Consider the following 17,183-nt stretch of genomic DNA (forward strand, 5'->3'; position numbering starts at 1 on the left):
CATCATCATCACCATCACCATCATCATCACCATCACCATCATCATCACCATCACCACCATCATCACCACAGACAGGGTCGCTCACTGGATCTGGAGCTCCCAGGATCCTCCTGTCTCTACCTCTCCAGTGCTGCTGCATGGGTGCTGGGAATTGAAGTCAGGCCCTCATGCGTGCAATGAGAAGCACTTTCGGGACCCATCCCTTTCCCCAGAGCCCTGACATCATCATTCTTCTTCTTTTTTTTTTTTTTGGTCTTTTCCGAGACAGGGTTTCTCTGTGTAGCTCTGGCTATCTTGGAACTCACTTTGTAGACCAGGCTGGCCTTGAACTTAGAAATCCGCCTGCCTCTGCCTCCCAAGTGCTGGGATAAAAGCCGTGTGCCACCACTGCACAGGAACATCATTCTTAAGATATAAATTTTGATGCATTTTTCAAATTAAATGAAAAACTAGCATTTAGTGTATGTGATTTTGAATTCAGCTGCTATCATTTCTTTGTGAGCTACACCACATAAGTATATAATCTTGTAGTTTATTTCCAAAGTCAAAAACACTACTTTGGACAGAGGATTTGTTTTGTTATGTCTCAAGATGATTACTTATGATGTAGCAAGTACACAGATTTAGTCATCTCTATAGACACAATTTTCCACTCCCTACCACTGATCCACTGTAATCTAAATGAGCTGCTTTAGCATTTTTGTTTTATTACTTCAGAACAATGACTATTCCCAGTTAGGGCCTATTCTCTCCTCACAGAAGGACGGGAGAACACAAGGTCTGTGTATGCTGCGCTGCTTGTGTTAAACAACCTCATGTCACGGAGCGCCTGGCTGACACTGCAGCTGAGGAGTGCACCAAGAGCACAGAAGTGGTAGCCTCTGGTTGATACTTAGCTCAATTCAAATAGTTCCATTTCCTCCAAGAACAATGCAATTCGAAAATTGCTATATGAAAGGAGAAAGTCTTAGCATCAGACTTTAACAAAACTAAACGTTTCAGCTTCATCCAGGACCTTAAAATGGAAATAGAAACAACAAAGAACTCACAAAACAAAAACCAGTAGGAAAACTAGTGGGCTAGCCACTGTGTGGAAGAAAGCACTGGCAAATCCGTTTCCCGACAAAGTGTGGTCACTGCAAGCTTCTTGGCCCAGCTCTCCGCCCCAGTGCAAACTAAACGAGCAAGTGTAACAGGCAAGGAGTTTGAGCCAGACTCTGGACTATACCAGTATGAACGGTCAGTAAGAAACAAAAGTTCTTAACATCATGAGTCACTGAGAGAAAACAAATCACAGCGAGGAACGACTGTATACTCAACACTACAGTGGAGGTGCAAACCAGACACATCTGTAAACAGTGGCAAGGTACAAAGCACAGGAGCGCACAGGCAATGTTCTGACAATGTTTAGAGAAGTCCTGACACTCCCTCTGGAACTGAACATGCACCTAACCTTTCCATCCAGTCATTCTGAGCCAGTCATATCAATACATTTAAAAATAACTGATATACGCAACATAGATCAATCTCAAAAGCACGTTCATTAGAAGGGTCTGAAACGAAGGAAATACATTTCAATTCACATCTAAAACGATAACTCTATGGAGGGAGAGATCAGAACAGTGCCTTTGGAGATGGAAAACAGCTTTATTAGAGAGGACACAAGGGCTCTGTCTGGCATGGGTAAGAAGATGTATGGGTCTTGCTAGGCTTGGTGGCACATGCTTTTAATCCTAGCACTTGGAAGCCAGAGGTAGGCAAATCTCAGTGAGTTTGAGGCTAGCCTGGTCTATAAAATAGAGTTCTAGGACAGCCAGAAATACACAGAAAAATTCTGTCTCAAAAAAACAAAACAAAACAAGATAAGACAAAAAACCAACAACAAAAAAAGATGTTTATGTCAATGTTTAGTAGAAAAAAAAAACAAAGAAAGCATGTTGGTTAAGGAAGTCAGACATGGGTTTTAACCTTAGCATGCCACTTCTTTTGTATAAGTTATTTCAAGTTGCTTTATCTTGCTAAGTTTTTATTTCCTTATACATAGAGCAGGCATAGAATTATGTTCTATCCCTCGTAGTACAAAGAAATGCTGCTGCAAGAATAAGAGAGAAAAGATAAAGCACTACAGTAGTAACTGCAGACAGGAAATACTAGCAACAGACACCTGCTGGAATCAAATATTCTTTCACTATGACAAGGATTCCTGCAATTATCAAATGTCCAGATATCCTGAGGAGGAAAGGAACTACAACGTCCACAAATACGACCTACTGTGAAAACTCCACAGTTACTGCACTTACATACTGGGATATAAAGGAACGGATGGGAGCCAAGGTTACAGTAGGCACATTTGTATGTGGGTGTCCATAATCCACTGTGGAAAGACACTGGAGACTCCCTAGGGAAGCTGGCTAGCTATACTAGCTTGTCTCAGTAAGTAGAGCAGACAGCAATCAAGGAAGACACACTAGATGCCAACTTTGGGACTCATGTACACAAACCTGCATACACATGTATCATACACATACACACAGGCACACACACCACATTACAGACAAAAATAAAAACAAATAGGCATGTGAAGATAATCTATCATGTGACACACATAGATGATACAAATAACACGGTATATTTAAATAATTAAACTACTTTAGGGCTACTTATTTAATAATCATCCTACAAAGAAAGATAGAAGGAAACAATGGAGATAAGGTTAATAATGGAAGGATTTGAATTAAGAGCTAAGAACTTGTGTGTAAACTAGGTAGTGAAAATATTTTTAAGATGTGACATTCAGGTCAAACCTAAGTTGCACAGGTTGGACATATTCCTTGCGGAATCTTTTCAGATCTGCGCTGATTGGCTGCTCGCCTTTCTCTAACGCCAGCTTGTCTGCCTCAGTGGGTTCTGGTTCTGGAATTTCAAACCTAAGAATAAAATCAAGTCAGAGAAATTTGTCATACGTAAATGGAAGAGACTTTGCATGCAACAAGAAAAACGTTATGGCTCAGTAATGCTATTTCTCTCATTAACGCAAGTACTGTTTACCCTCTTAAGACACTGCACACAGAAGCAAACAGCCTTTGACTATTCGGTACAAGGTGTGTAGTCTTTTCTTTTAAAAACATTATTATTATTATTATTATTATTATTATTATTATTACTTCTGTGTGTGTGTGTGTGTGTGTACTGTGTGTATACTTTGTGTGTGTACACACCTACAGAGGCCGGAGGCCATGGAGTAGGAGCTGCAGGCAATGTGGGCACAGGGAGCCACGTTGGGTTCTGGAAGAGCAGGTACAAGCTCCTAACCCTTGAGACATCTTTCTATAAGAAGACCCTGTATTCTTATTTTCAATAATAGTTTTTTGTTTTGTTTTGTTGTTGTTGTTGTTGTTGTTTTGGTTTTTTGAGACAGGGTTTCTCTGTGTAGTCCTGGCTGTCCTGGAACTCACTCTGTAGACCAGGCTGGCCTTGAACTCAGAAATCCGCCTGCCTCTGCCTCCCGAGTGCTGGGATTAAAGGCGTGCGCCACCACTGCCCAACCTCAAAAAAGTTTTATAGGTAGCACTGATCATCACAGAAAAGGTTCACATTTTAAATTTTAAACTGTAAGGCAGTTAAAATACTACTTAAAATACAGTAAAAATTTCAGCTCAAACCTTAATATTTATAAATTAATAATACAGAAATCATTAATTTTTAGGGTCAATAATACATGAGTTTTAAAAATAAAAGATTATCTTTTAGAACAGAAGTTCTCAACCCCTGGGTTGTTACCCCTTTGGCAAATCTCCATCTTCAAAAATATTTACATTGTGATTTCTAACAGTAGCGAAATCACAATTACCAAATAGCAGCAAAAATAAATTTATCTTTTTTGGGGGGGTATTTGGCGGGGGGGTCACCATATGAGGAGCTTTGTTAATGGGTTACAGCATTAGGAATGTTGAGAACCACTATTTTAGAAATGCATATAAAAATATTTAGATAAAATCTGTGGTCTAGAATCTACTTCAAAATATTCCTGGGGGTAGGATGATTAAATTTGTAAGGAAACGAGGTAAGTCAATGATTACTGAGGCTGATGACAGATAAAAGTATAATATTCTTCTATCCTTCTATGTATTTTGAAATTTATCATAAGTTTATTGTAAAAGTTAAAGGGAAAGATGCATCTTTAATAAACAAAATAAAGTTTATTAAAATACACAGTTTTTATCCTTTAAGCTCGTTTTTCCGTTTCCCACTGAAGAGCCCTCCTCAGCAAAGGCTGGGCAAGCAAGCCCACTGAAAAGAACAGTAGTCTTATTGGTGTAATACCAAGCAAGTCCTGAGTGTTACCAGGACCTCTGCAAAGTACACAGATGTTCAGATAATTAAATATGTCTTTCTTACCTTTCTATCAGCAAGCTTAGCAATTCCTGTGGTTTACAAAATGAACGATATGTAGTAAGAAAAGTACGAACAAAATTGGGATCTGAAAAAGTCAAGCAGAGAACAGATTCATGTTTAATTTATCCGTTTTAAGTAACTCAAAGTTCCACTTTCCTTTCTTCCCTTTTTGTTTTAACTTTGGTTTCTTCTACTGTAGCTTTTTCCTGACAGATATAGTATTTCTTTCTCCTACTACATCCCATATGGACAAGAACTCATGTAGCCCAGGCTAGCTTCAAAAATCACTATGTAGCCAAGGATAGACTTGAACTCCTTATCAAGTAAAGAATCCACTTCTTGATAAATGAGAGTAGGGATCATTTTCAAATTTAATTTTACAAATAAATATCTTTACGAGCATTTACTGCCATTGAAACTAATGACACATTTTAGAAATGTTTAATGAATTATTCAGTCTTTTGATTTTTCGTTATTGTTTATTGGTGGCGCCCTACCCCATTCCCTACCCCAACTCTGAAGCGTCCTTAGCCATTGGGTGCTAGTCTCATACCTGCATACATGTGGTATGTTAGCCTTTCGATCAGTTTCACCACAGTGCCTCCTTTAATTATGGGGATGCCACTTCTGCTTTGCAAGTTGTCTTCAAACACAATGTTTTCCTCAGAGTCTGTTACCACAAAGCGATACATATCTGGACTGGGTAGCCTCAGGGGCTGCTCATTCTCTTCTTTCAGCAGCACAGAGTCCAGCATTCTGTCTAGAGTGCTGCGATAGTGCAGGGAAATGAGGGCTGCCATCCAGTTGTTTTTCTCTTCAGCTGATTTGGCAGCAAATATTACACTGTTTTCATCTTTGGACACTAATTCAAAAGCATGTCTGTACTCACAGGTGTCTTCCTTATCACAGATTTGAATTTTCCTCATGACAAACTTCTCCTTTAATCTGTATTCTGCACTGCTATATCCTGGAAGCCGGGTCTGGCCATGATTGGGTTTACAGCTGATCATTAAGCCATCAAAGAGAAATATATGCCTTTCGTGTTTAGCACCAATTCTGGTCAATGGTCCCTCCATTATGAACTCATTACAACACTGTCCGATATCTTTGCCTTCCCACCCATCTATGTTTTTCTGAATTTCATTCATTTTTTTGATAGCCAGGTGTTTGCTTCTTAATTGACGATTGTAAAAAAGGCAAACTGGATCCCTAAAAGAAAAAAAAATTTAAAAAACAAGGTAACTTTTGGCTTATTCAGTGATAATGATTACATAATCCCAAATCAAATAACGAAAGTATTAAGCTGAGTTGAGGGGTATACTTCAATGACTGAGTCTATACTTAGCATGTAAAAAGCCCTGGGTTTGAATACTCAGCATTCAAAAGCTTAAATAATGAAATATTAAACTATATTTCTAACAATTATTTTCTTCTAGCCCTGCCCCTCAATAGCAACTATCTCAATTTTACTACTACCAAAGTAAATATTACAGCTGAATATTTTATTCCTTGAGCCATAAGAACTAAAATTATTAAAAAATTCCACACTACAGAAAATTACATAAAATTTCAGTAAATATATATTTAAATTTGTAAGCTATATCCTATCAATGTAACAATGGTAGTGTGGTGATTTTCTGACTAACACAGGTCATAAAAGGATAAGCATAATTTTCAAGACCGCGTGTCATTCTAAATCCCACCTGGAACAGAGGCTATCCCACACGGTGAAGAAGTGCGGTCTAGACCTACCCGGGCCGGCGTCTGGGGGAGTGCTGCTTGTAAATGCGGTCCATGCTGCCTTGCAGGTTCATGAGGGCAGTGATAGCCTGATTCAAGCACTCTTTGTCCTCCTGCTCTTCACTGCATGCCTTCAACTGCTAAGGGGGGAGGGGAGAAAAAATTACATTCTTTGGTTCTACTCTCAACTTCCTTGTAGTTAAAGTGGAAACAGATATTTAAAACCTCAATATATTTAATGCTGCAGTTTGAAGGTGCAATGTCTCCCACAAGCTTACGTGTCTGCACACTTTGTTCCCGCTGGTAGCACTGTGTGAGGAAGGCTGTGGAACCATTAGGAGGTGGGCTTCCCTCCCACTGGGGCATCTGAAGATTTTGTAGTGTAAGACCCCCTTTTGGGGACCCCCACTCTAGTCTCGGGAGTGAGAGAGCACCCAAAGAAACAAGAGAATCTATCTTGCTGTAATCACATGAGGCAGTTTAATGACGGAGCTCTGGACCAACATGCATCCCACACAGGAGATAACGGATGTCGGCCACGAGGCTCGAAAGCTAGGGGTTTTTATGGAAGAATAAGGATTAGGGGTGTGCGGAATTTCAACAAAGGTATGGGATTGGCTCATTCAAACGTTAACAGAAGGATTACATGTCAGAGAAAGGGCATCAGGACTTTGTTCCTGTGGGCTGGGTGCTTATCTTTGTTCACATAGCAACCAGTTGATGTATGACTTTACCCTGAGTCAAGGGACAATAGACAGAGAGAGGGGAGGTTCCGGCCAGATGGGGTTGACTCAGACAAGATAGCCCTGTTATGTCTTCACATTCCTCTTTAAGGTTAAGCTGTTCCCAGGAATGTTTTAACTACGGGGCATACCCAGGTTTGTTTTTCTTTATTCTCAGCCCCAGGCAGCCTCTAGGCTCACAAACAACCAGCCATTTCTGAGTACTTTATATGACTTACAGGTCTTGAAGTTTCATCTTTCTTTCAGTAGCCTGGCCTTCCTTCCAGTCCTTTGCTCCCTGACTGAGGATGCTGCCATGCTTCCCCCACAGTGATGGACTGCATCCCTTCTTCAACCGTACTCCTTCCTCACTAACTTTGTTTTTTTTTAAAGGATTTATTTATTAATTGATTTTTATGTATGTGAGTACACTATAGCTGTCTTCAAACGCACCAGAAGAGGGCATCAGATCCCATTACAGATGGTTGTGAGCCACCATGTGGTCGCTGGGAATTGAACTCAGGACTTTCAGAAGAGCAGTCAGTGCTCTTAACCGCTGAGCCATCTCTACAGTCCCCACTAACTTTGTTTTTTGTCAGATATTTGGACGCAGCAAAAAGACTACTATAGCTAATAAAGACAACTGTAACTTTGTATAGTTACATATACCATCTGACTTCTTAAAATCAACCCTCGGTTAACAAACCCAATGAAGATATAAAGTACTGTCAGCATAAAAGTCAATGGAAAAAGATAACTGTGAAACGATTTAGGAACTTTTTATCATACAAAATAATTTAAAGTATTTAAAGCATGATGTTTAATTAAGAGTTACTTTAGGGCCAGCAGGATGGCTAATTGGCTAACGCACTTGCTAGGCAAACCTAATGACTTGAGTTCCATATGCAGAACCCACAGAAAGGCAGAAGGAGTACCAACTCCACAGCCTGTCCTCTGCCCTCCACCTGTGTCCTCAGCGCCCACACCCACCTCAACACTACACACACAATTACAAAGCAACACTTTTCTCGTGGTTGTTCAAGATGGGGTTTCTCTGTGTAACAGCCCTGGCTGTCCTAGACTAGCTTTGTAGACCAGGCTGGCCTCAAACTCACAGAGAACTGTTTGTGCCTCCCGAGTGCTGGGATCGAAGGTATGTACCACCAGGTCTGGCTTTCAAAGTTTGTTTGTTCTTTTTTTAAAGTTACTTTTATTCACTAATATGAAGACATACAATAAGATAAATTCCTAAAATTACTACATACTCTCTGTTAAATACTTAAGTTCTGGCAATTTCAAAAAGTTTACATATATTTGTTTTACAACAGAATAAAATAAATAAAATTTAACATTTCAATGTGTCAAAAGCTGTGTGTAACCAAACACTATAAAGAGTTTTATTGGTATACTTTTAATTTTTACATTATTATATGTTTATGGGTGTTTAGTCTACATACATATCTACATGCCAATTTGTACCTGGTGCCCACAGAGGCAAGAAGGGGGCATCCTACTCCCCTGGAGCTGAAGTCCCAGATGGCTGTAAGTACTGAAGGCACTGGCAAATGAACCAGATCCTCTGCAGGAGGATATTTTTATAACGTTAAATTCAACCACTGCAGTATCCAGAAACCATGAAGGTTAATTTTTAAATTTTTGTAATAATCCTTAGAAATAAACATTTTTATCTAATTTTGTTTGTTTGTTTGGTTGGTTGGTTGGTTTTTCGAGACAGGGTTTCTCTGTGTAGCCCTGACTGTCCTGGAACTCACTCTGTAGACCAGGCTGGCCTTGAACTCAGAAATCCACCTGCCTCTGCCTCCCAAGTACTGGGATTAAAGGCATGCGCCACCATGACCGGCTCTTATCTAATTTTTTAATCTCTCAAAATTTGGCTTTATTTCACTTGCTGAAACTTTTCTTTAATATTTCTCTCAGAAGAAAACACTTTCTCTTGAAAGGAAAAAATTTTTACCTTTTAACAATTTATGTTAGATTATATGCCAATATTTTAATCTTTTTGAAAGAGAACAAAGTATTACATAGATATTATAAAGAAATTGTGTAAGTGCATATTTATATAACCATATGAAAATTATCACTTCAGAAAAATTTAAACATCCAATTTATTTCACAATCTGAATTTACATTTTCCTCATATTTTAAGGGGCTCAACGATCTGGATGCTGCTTACAGACCTGGCCCAGCACCTCTCATTTGTGTCCTATAAACTGTTCCCTACTTGGAACACATGAGATATCAGATTTTCCAAAGGTATCTAAAAACATTTTGCTACAAAAAGATTAACAATGAAAATAACTTAAATGACTATATTAGGAGTAATGTTCTAATCTTTATATTACTAAATAAACACTGAAAAGATAATGAGTCAAAAAAAAAATACTGCCGCAAGTTTGAAAAATTACCAGTGCTTGGTTATTCTGAAGTTTAAGGTGAAGATCACCAGCAAAATGACTTAGTTTGCCTGTATAAAAGACTTCTCAGGCTGGGGATTGCCCAGTGGTTAAGAGCACTGATGCTCTTCCAGAGGACCCAGATTCGGTTCCTAGCACCCACATGGCAGCTCATAACTGTCTCTCCAGATCCAGGGTACTCAATACCCTCTTTTTCCTTTGTAGGAATACATTTACATGGTGCAGAGACATACATACAGGCAAAACACAAACACACACATAAAAAGTGTGTTTTATTAATTTTAAAAGATTTCTTACAAAAACTTCATTTCAGCTCTACATTAAAATACCTCAGTAGCTGGGTGTAGTGGCATATGCTGCTAATCTCAGCACTTGGGAGGCAAAGATTGGTAGATTTCTGCGAGTTCAAGGCCAGCCTGGAGTATATTGTGAGTACCAGAACATCCAGGGATATATAGTGAGACAATGTCTAATATATGTATATGTGTATATGTATATATCTTATATCATATATACACCATATGATATTTTATATATGACACACTGGACATCACACAGTTACTATGACTCAGTGCTAATCAATCATCTCCCATCACACACTGACCATAAACAGTGGCCATCACACACATACATATAACATATATTAGATAAATAGATACAGATATATATCTTAATAAAGACAATGTTGATGACATAAAATGTCTATTATAAGCTTTTATTTATTTATTTATTTATTTGGTTTTTCGAGACAGGGTTTCTCTGTGTAGCCCTGGCTGTCCTGGAACTCACTTTGTAGACCAGGCTGGCCTCGAACTCAGAAATCTGCCTGCCTCTGCCTCCCGAGTGCTGGGATTAAAGGCGTAAGCTTTTATTTTTATTGATTAAAATCTTCAATTAGTGGCAGCAGTGAAATTCTACCAAACCCAAACAACCCTAAATTCAGATTGAAGTTACTAAACTTCCCTTCTCTCTAAGACGATTCAAACAAAACCCTTCCCGTGCTGCCTTTTAACAGTCATATAATAATTACAAGTTTGTCAAGTAGAAAAAAATCAGGAGAGTTAGAATTTCCCAGTAGTGACAATGGCTGTGTGCTATAATCTCAGTTCAGTAATTTGCTATTTCTTTGATTTTCAGCATTAAGATCAACAAAGAGATGTTTGTGACCCTGGGGATGGAACTCAGAGCTCTGGATATCTAGGTAAGCTTTTGCCCACTGAGGTCCACGCATAGTCAGTAGTGAGACTTAGAAATGACATAATGAGTATCTAGGCCACTTCTCAATGGGTATTTGAAAGGACATAGTCTACACTTCCTGAGCTGACAAGGAAGTCACCATGGTGAATCAGCTCAATGAGTCAAGCTCTTCCATGTCTCCGCAACCTTTCTACAACACTGGCATCCTCACCTAACTGGTGAATTTGGCCTCCAATACACCACAAGATGTAGTATATTAAAGTTGTTTTTCAGATAATGCTTTTTCCTCTTATATATTTTCTCTTGAAACAATGCTAAATTTATAGAATAGTTGTAAAAACAAAAAAGGAATTCCTGTATACTCAAGTTACTAAATTTTAATATATTGCCTCATGTTCTCTTTGTATGCACCCCATCCCGAGTCCTACCGAGTCCACTCCTCTGTGCACAGAGAGGAAACCATTGCTGAATGGCTTTAAAGTTATTTTTGGAACATTCTTATATCATCAATCACTCTCAAAGTGGAGGACACCGTGTGGGAGTCGGTTCTCTCCTTCCACCATGGTTTAACTCCTCAACAACTAGGGTGCATGAGGTTTGAGGCGCTCTGACTACTTAGCTTACCTTGTCAATACATACCTACAGTGGGGTCTCCACCATTAGTAAGATGAAAAGTTACTCACAAGCTGTCACGGGATATTTTTTTTTTTTTGCCAGTAATGTTGACATATCTATCCCTTTGTACTTATAGCTAATCTTATGACTAGTGACAACTATGGGCTTGCTGGTAGAATACCTCCTTCTAACTTCCCAATATGTATGATGTATATATGTATGTATGTATGTATGTATGTATGTGTGTGTGTGTGTGTGTGTGTGTGTGTATATGTATGCCTTATGTATGTGTGTGTGTGTGCACATGTGTACACACACACACACACACCTCTTAGATAGATTGTTGGTTCATGTCACAAAAAAGCAGGAAGTTACAGCTGAGGAAACAGCTTGTCTTTTTGGAAGGTCTCCTTTGGGAAGACTTACTGTTATGACCTGAGAAGATAAATTTAAAGATGTGGGGTAGAGACAGTGACATTTCTGTGGTCTCAAATGCACTATGCGGGGAAGTGTTTATTTTTATACAGGTGTATTTTTTTAAATCATTTAATCTTTGAATAGCCTTCTGTGTGAGTTATTCAGATCTCTGTGACTTTTTCAATTCCATGTTCCTATTTGTTCTTACTGTTGCTGTGTGTTCATTAAAATTACAGATCCTGAGCTCGTAGCTTCATTAATCAGACACAGTGTGTTTCTGTCTTTGGGTCATTCCTTGAAGCTTTAAAACACTTCACCAAGAAGAGCTTTCCTCAAGTCAAGTGCCTTAGGCAGTGTCTGCTCCCTTTACAGCAGACTTGGCTACAAAGTAGGAGACAAAAGATGGAGCTTCTCTGGCAATCACCCATTCTCTCTCCCCTCAGTCCCCACGGACCCCAGACACCCTGTGAGTACCTCTGCTTTTCCCTTTTGTGACTACAGTTACAGTATACCTGTTCAGGAATATTCTCTCCCTGCCCCTTTTTCATTCAAGTAAGCAGCTTTCTGCTTGACCATTCTGCACCAGCCTTTAAGGCCCCAAACTACTGGTTTCAATTGCCTGCTTAGACTTTGTCCATTGACTCCACAGTTAATAATTCTGGAATAACAGCTAGACTACTTCCACAGCTGTCTTGTAGACATCTAGGCAAAGAATTTGCTTGGTAGTTTCTAAAGAACATGCATTTCAAGAAGACAAGTTTAAGGCGTCTCATTCCAATTAAATGCCTGGTGTTCATCATTTTTTGTGCACAAATAGATAAACAACCTGATGATATTAGTTTCATCCTTGGGGAAACAGGTACACGTGAGAAGGGCTGCAGACTTCATAAAGAGCCTGGATGTTTATTTTGAGTTCTACAAAGTTAAAGTCTTTGTAATGCTATTGTTTGTTTACAGTTGTTCTCTACATTTCCACCCTGGCAAGGCTACCCACACTGCTACAGTGCATCTAAGAAAGAGCAAGACAAGTTTGACCATGACGACCTGACTTACTCTGAGACCACTTCTATTACGATTAATCACTAACGTTCCTTAGCCAATGTCATTAAAACTAGTGGCCAGCCAGGAAACAAAAACAAGAGAACCACAGTTTAAGCTGTGTCTATAGAACACGAGTGTAATCTCAGCCCTTCAAAGATATCCTCAGCTACACAGTGAGTTCAAGGCCAGTCTAGATGACATGAGATCCTGTCCCAAAAAAACAAGACCAATTTACTCTTTCTTTATTTTCCCTCCCTCCCTCCCTGTCTCTCATGCACACACACACAATTGTGTGCACTTGGTCTATACTAAATATTATATTTCATGAAGACTTCAAACTGATTTTTGTCAAGATTAGAGACAGGCTCAGATATTAAGAGTACTTGCTGTTCTTGCAAAAGACCTGGGTTCAGTTCCCAGCCAGTTCCCGTGTGGCTGCTGCTGACCATCTATAACTCCAGGTCCAGGGACCCAATGCCCTCTGGCCTCCCTCAGCACTAAGTGCACACGTAGGATATAAACATATTTGCAAAAGCCTTGCTTACACGCATGAAAATACAATTTTAAAATGATTTTAAGATAAAACTAGATGACATTATGAATGTCTTATATAAGATAGGTCAGTAGTCTAACAGACAGAGATTACTATGCTCTGTAGGTTCAAAACAAAAGAGAAGACATGAGAAGGGGGGAGGCCCTGAGGGCCCTGTGCCTGCCTGAGCAGCACAATAGATCTGGCCCTGGTGGCATGAGTGGGGTGACCTGGGGAGAACCAGCCCTGCCCCTTACCAGCTGTGGCATTGGGTAAGCTCACAGGCAGTGCTGGGGAGCTCCACCTGATAGTGTGGTGGTGTGGGTGCAGGAGAGCTGGTGGGCTGACCAACTCAGCTACCACCCAGGCCCAGAACTGGGGCTTTGAGTGGGCCCAGTCCATCTATGAACTGCTGGGGTGCATGAAGATCCAAAGCTGCAGAATCTCTATGACATGGGGCAGTAACAGGACATCTGAGAGGAGACCTGATGAGAGGATCCAGAATCGACAGAGTTCATGGCTCATTGCAGTGAACATTCGAAAGTAAAGATGTTAAGTCAAAAACCCTTACTGTAAGACATGCTAGTATACTGCAGCTTCCACAGTGAGAGTTTACAATATTATCATCATTATTATTATTAATTTATTTGGGGGGAGCTTGTAAGGACATAGAGTGGATTCAAAGAAATGGGAAGATGAGTGGGACTGGAGTGTATGATGTGAAATTCACAAATAATAAAAAGTAAAAAGAAGGAGGGGGGCAGAAAAATGTTGGAAACACCCAGGGGGAGGGGGAGGGATATGTGTGAATTTAATCAAGGCACACTGTTTACATGTATAATGGTCAAACAATAAAAGATATTTATAATAATTCTAAAATTAAAAATAATTTTTTTCAAAGATTTGTACTGTGGATCTCCAAAGATTAACTTTAACATGAAAACATTCTTCTGTTAGGATTGATAATTTGAGCATCTATTCTACAAACTGACAAAAATTAATTTCCTCACGCCTGTCTACAACATGAAAACGATGTGCTGAGTAGTACAATCTGTGAGAGTGTCTCCAAGGTCTCTGTATGGAAGTTGCAATGTTAGTGTGCGGCTTTCAGGGCTCTCGTGTGTCCGCCACCCAGCCAGGCAGCAGCCCAGCTTCACGCTATAGGCAGGCGTCCCGGCACTGGGCTCTAGCCCTAGCCCTAGGACACTGTATTTTATGAGAAAAAATATTAAGAATCTAATCAGGTAAAAATAGGCTTTAGGCTTTATTAGTCATCTAATGGCCTTGTTCATGGACGCTTTTGTCTTACCTTTAATAATTCAAAGTAATGCCAACAGTGATACACGGGCACCAGCATGAGGCGCGGAAGGACATAACGAACAGCCTCCTTAAAGCCGTCAGCAATGGACTGCAACAAAAGATACAGTACATCTCTGAAACAGGCACACATCGCAACGCTGCCTAAGAGAAGCAGCTTAAATACAAGATACAGACCTAGCAAGGGGATAATGGTAAGTGCATTCTAGTGAGGATCAAGTGCTAGAAATCATCCCCTCCCGATCTCCTGCACACTTCTGATAAACAGACACACTTCTGCGTCTTACATGATGAAGTAACTTTCACAATGTTGTCCACAGATTTTCTTCAACCATCTGGGTCTCCTCATAACCTAAAGGATTTTTTTTAAAGCTACTGTAAGTTGAGCTAGTCAAGGTGGCATACAGGTATAATCCCACCTGCTGGGAAGCCGAGGCCACGCAGGGGGTCAGATAGATTATAAAAGTGAGGCCAGCTTGTGCTGTGCAATATAGTTATACCCTATCTCAAACACAGAAATGAAAGAGGCCTGTGAATGCAGCTTAGTAGTAGAGTATTAGCCTAGCAGACAGGCCCCAAGTCTCTAAGAACATGAACACACACACACACACCACACATGAGCACGAGCACAAGCATTATGGCCTAGAAACATAATAAGCAGCACATAGATGCAGGTGAAGTCCAAGGACAGCACAGGAGCACTGAAGCAGAAATTAATGACAGAACTTGGGAAAAACAACACTCAGGGAGACTAAAAAGAAACCAGAGGACTGGAGAAATGGTTCAGTAGTTAAGAGCACTGACTGCTCTTCTGGAGGTACTGAGTTCAAATCCCAGCAACTACATAGTGGCTCACAACCATCTGTAATGTGATCAGATGCCCTCTTCTGGGGTGTTTGAAGACAGCCACAGTGTACTTACATATAATAAATAAATAAACAAAAAACCAAATAATTAAATAAATAGAAAAGAAAGAAACCAGAGATGGAAGGAACTAGGAGAAAGCATTATGGGAGCCAAGGGACAGGAAGGGGATTAACAAATACTATCTAAGTAAAATACTCCCTGGACACGGCAAGTAGGTTTTTTCCCAGGTAGTTGTTAGTGCTGTAACTTGGTTAGGACACAGGAAGAACTGAAAACTTGCATGAGGACAGCTGATTGCACGGTGAAAAATGAAAGAAGAGCTCAAGTGATGTAAAGTCTGTGCACATATTTGCTTGTCTTAGGAGCACACAGATCTGACCACAGTCCTGTGCTAGGAGGAAAGGGCCATTCCTGAAGACGTTCCCATAACTAACAGGCAGTCAAGGCCGGCCATGCCAGCAAAGTCTTTGCTGCTAATGGTGGTAGAGTGTGGCCTCAATTCTCTCTCACTCTCCATATTTTCATCTAAGAAACATTTAAACCCATTTATAATGTATTTATCTCCTTTGAAAAGAAGATCTCGTTTTCCCATGGAGTCCAGAAAAGGGGTGTTAGGTCCCCTGGAGCTGGAGTTACAGACAGCTCTGAGCCACCCGATGTAGGTGCCAAGAACTGAACTCCCGTTGTCTGCAACACCAGCAAGCACTCTTAAAGATTTATTTATTTATTATATGTAAGTACACTGTAGCTGTCTTCAGACACTCCAGAAGAGGGCACCAGATCTTGTTACGGATGGTTGTGATGATCCCATGTGGTTGCTGGGATTTGAACTCTGGACCTTCGGAAGAGCAGTCGGGTGCTCTTACCCACTGAGCCATCTCACCAGCCCACCAGCAAGCACTCTTGAAGCTGAGCCATCTCTTAAACTTGTTTGACTGATATATCCCTGTCTAAAATGTTAGGAGTCCATTGTCACTAAGTGTGTATGATGCACATTAAGAACATACTGGAAGAACTCAAGACAGAGGCTGCTTTTCTTGAAAGCACCAGGACTTGAGTTAGACCCCAGCACTCATGTGAAGAAAGCTGGGCACAGTGGCCTATGCTTACAGCCCCAGTATTTGGGAGGTGAAGAGGTGGGTCCCTAGACTTGCTGCCCAGCCAACCTAGACTACTTGGTATATTCCAGGCCAGTGAGAGACTGTCTCAAACAAAAAGGTGGACAGCACCTATAGGAAGTTGTGTCCTACCTAAACACACACACACACACACACACACACAGTTTTGAAGGACTGATGAAAAATTTTCCTACTTTCTTTAGAAAGATAATAAATTATTTACTTATTTCATAATAAAAATAATAAAAAACACTGAATTCAAGATTACCTGAAAATGTAGAGCAACTGCAGGTCTGGCCATCAACTTGCTGAAGTGGTCATTAAACTCTGGTGCAAGAATGTCCTGTGATAATGTTTCATAGGGATCAAACGCTTGCTCCTATTTTTAAAAAGTGTAATTTGTTAGGTTTAAGGAAAACATATTTTATACTAATATAACACAAATTACTTAATGGCAATAATCTGTTCATGCTTCCAATTAGGTCTTATTACTTTTCTCTACTCAGGGGAAACAACAGTTATAGTTACAAGAGGTACACTTTTTAAAATATTAATCATGGACCTTAAACAATAGATAAGCAGTAACAGGCCTTAAGACTAAATGACTGATTTTATGGTATCCAACTATTAAAATGCATATCTTATCTCTAGAACATTTAAAGTTATTTCTGTGTAAAGAAAGCTATAGGGCTGGTGAGATGGCTCAGTGGGTAAGAGTACCCGACTGCTCTTCCGAAGGTCCAGAGTTCAAATCCCAGCAACCACATGGTGGCTCACAACCATCCGT

At 40.0% G+C, this 17,183-nt stretch overlaps 1 protein-coding gene across 2 annotated transcripts in view; it reads right to left on the reverse strand.

The window, feature by feature from the left end:
• The window catches only part of Sos2 (SOS Ras/Rho guanine nucleotide exchange factor 2), a 96,343-nt gene that overhangs the window by 26,077 nt on the left and 53,083 nt on the right, over positions 1 to 17,183 (reverse strand). The window contains exons 7-12 of one of the 2 annotated variants that reach the window (XM_029484537.1): positions 16,665 to 16,775; positions 14,404 to 14,502; positions 6,148 to 6,272; positions 4,949 to 5,604; positions 4,399 to 4,480; positions 2,805 to 2,927 (exon numbers count right to left, since the gene is read on the reverse strand). In XM_029484537.1, the coding sequence (XP_029340397.1) occupies positions 2,805 to 2,927; positions 4,399 to 4,480; positions 4,949 to 5,604; positions 6,148 to 6,272; positions 14,404 to 14,502; positions 16,665 to 16,775 (1,196 nt within the window). Of the gene's footprint in view, positions 1 to 2,804; positions 2,928 to 4,398; positions 4,481 to 4,948; positions 5,605 to 6,147; positions 6,276 to 14,403; positions 14,503 to 16,664; positions 16,776 to 17,183 lie in introns of both variants that reach the window. The other variant, XM_021179153.2, reaches the window with a different exon arrangement.

Source organism: Mus caroli, chromosome 12 (assembly GCF_900094665.2).
Source record: "Mus caroli chromosome 12, CAROLI_EIJ_v1.1, whole genome shotgun sequence".
NCBI classification, from domain to species: domain Eukaryota; kingdom Metazoa; phylum Chordata; class Mammalia; order Rodentia; family Muridae; genus Mus; species Mus caroli.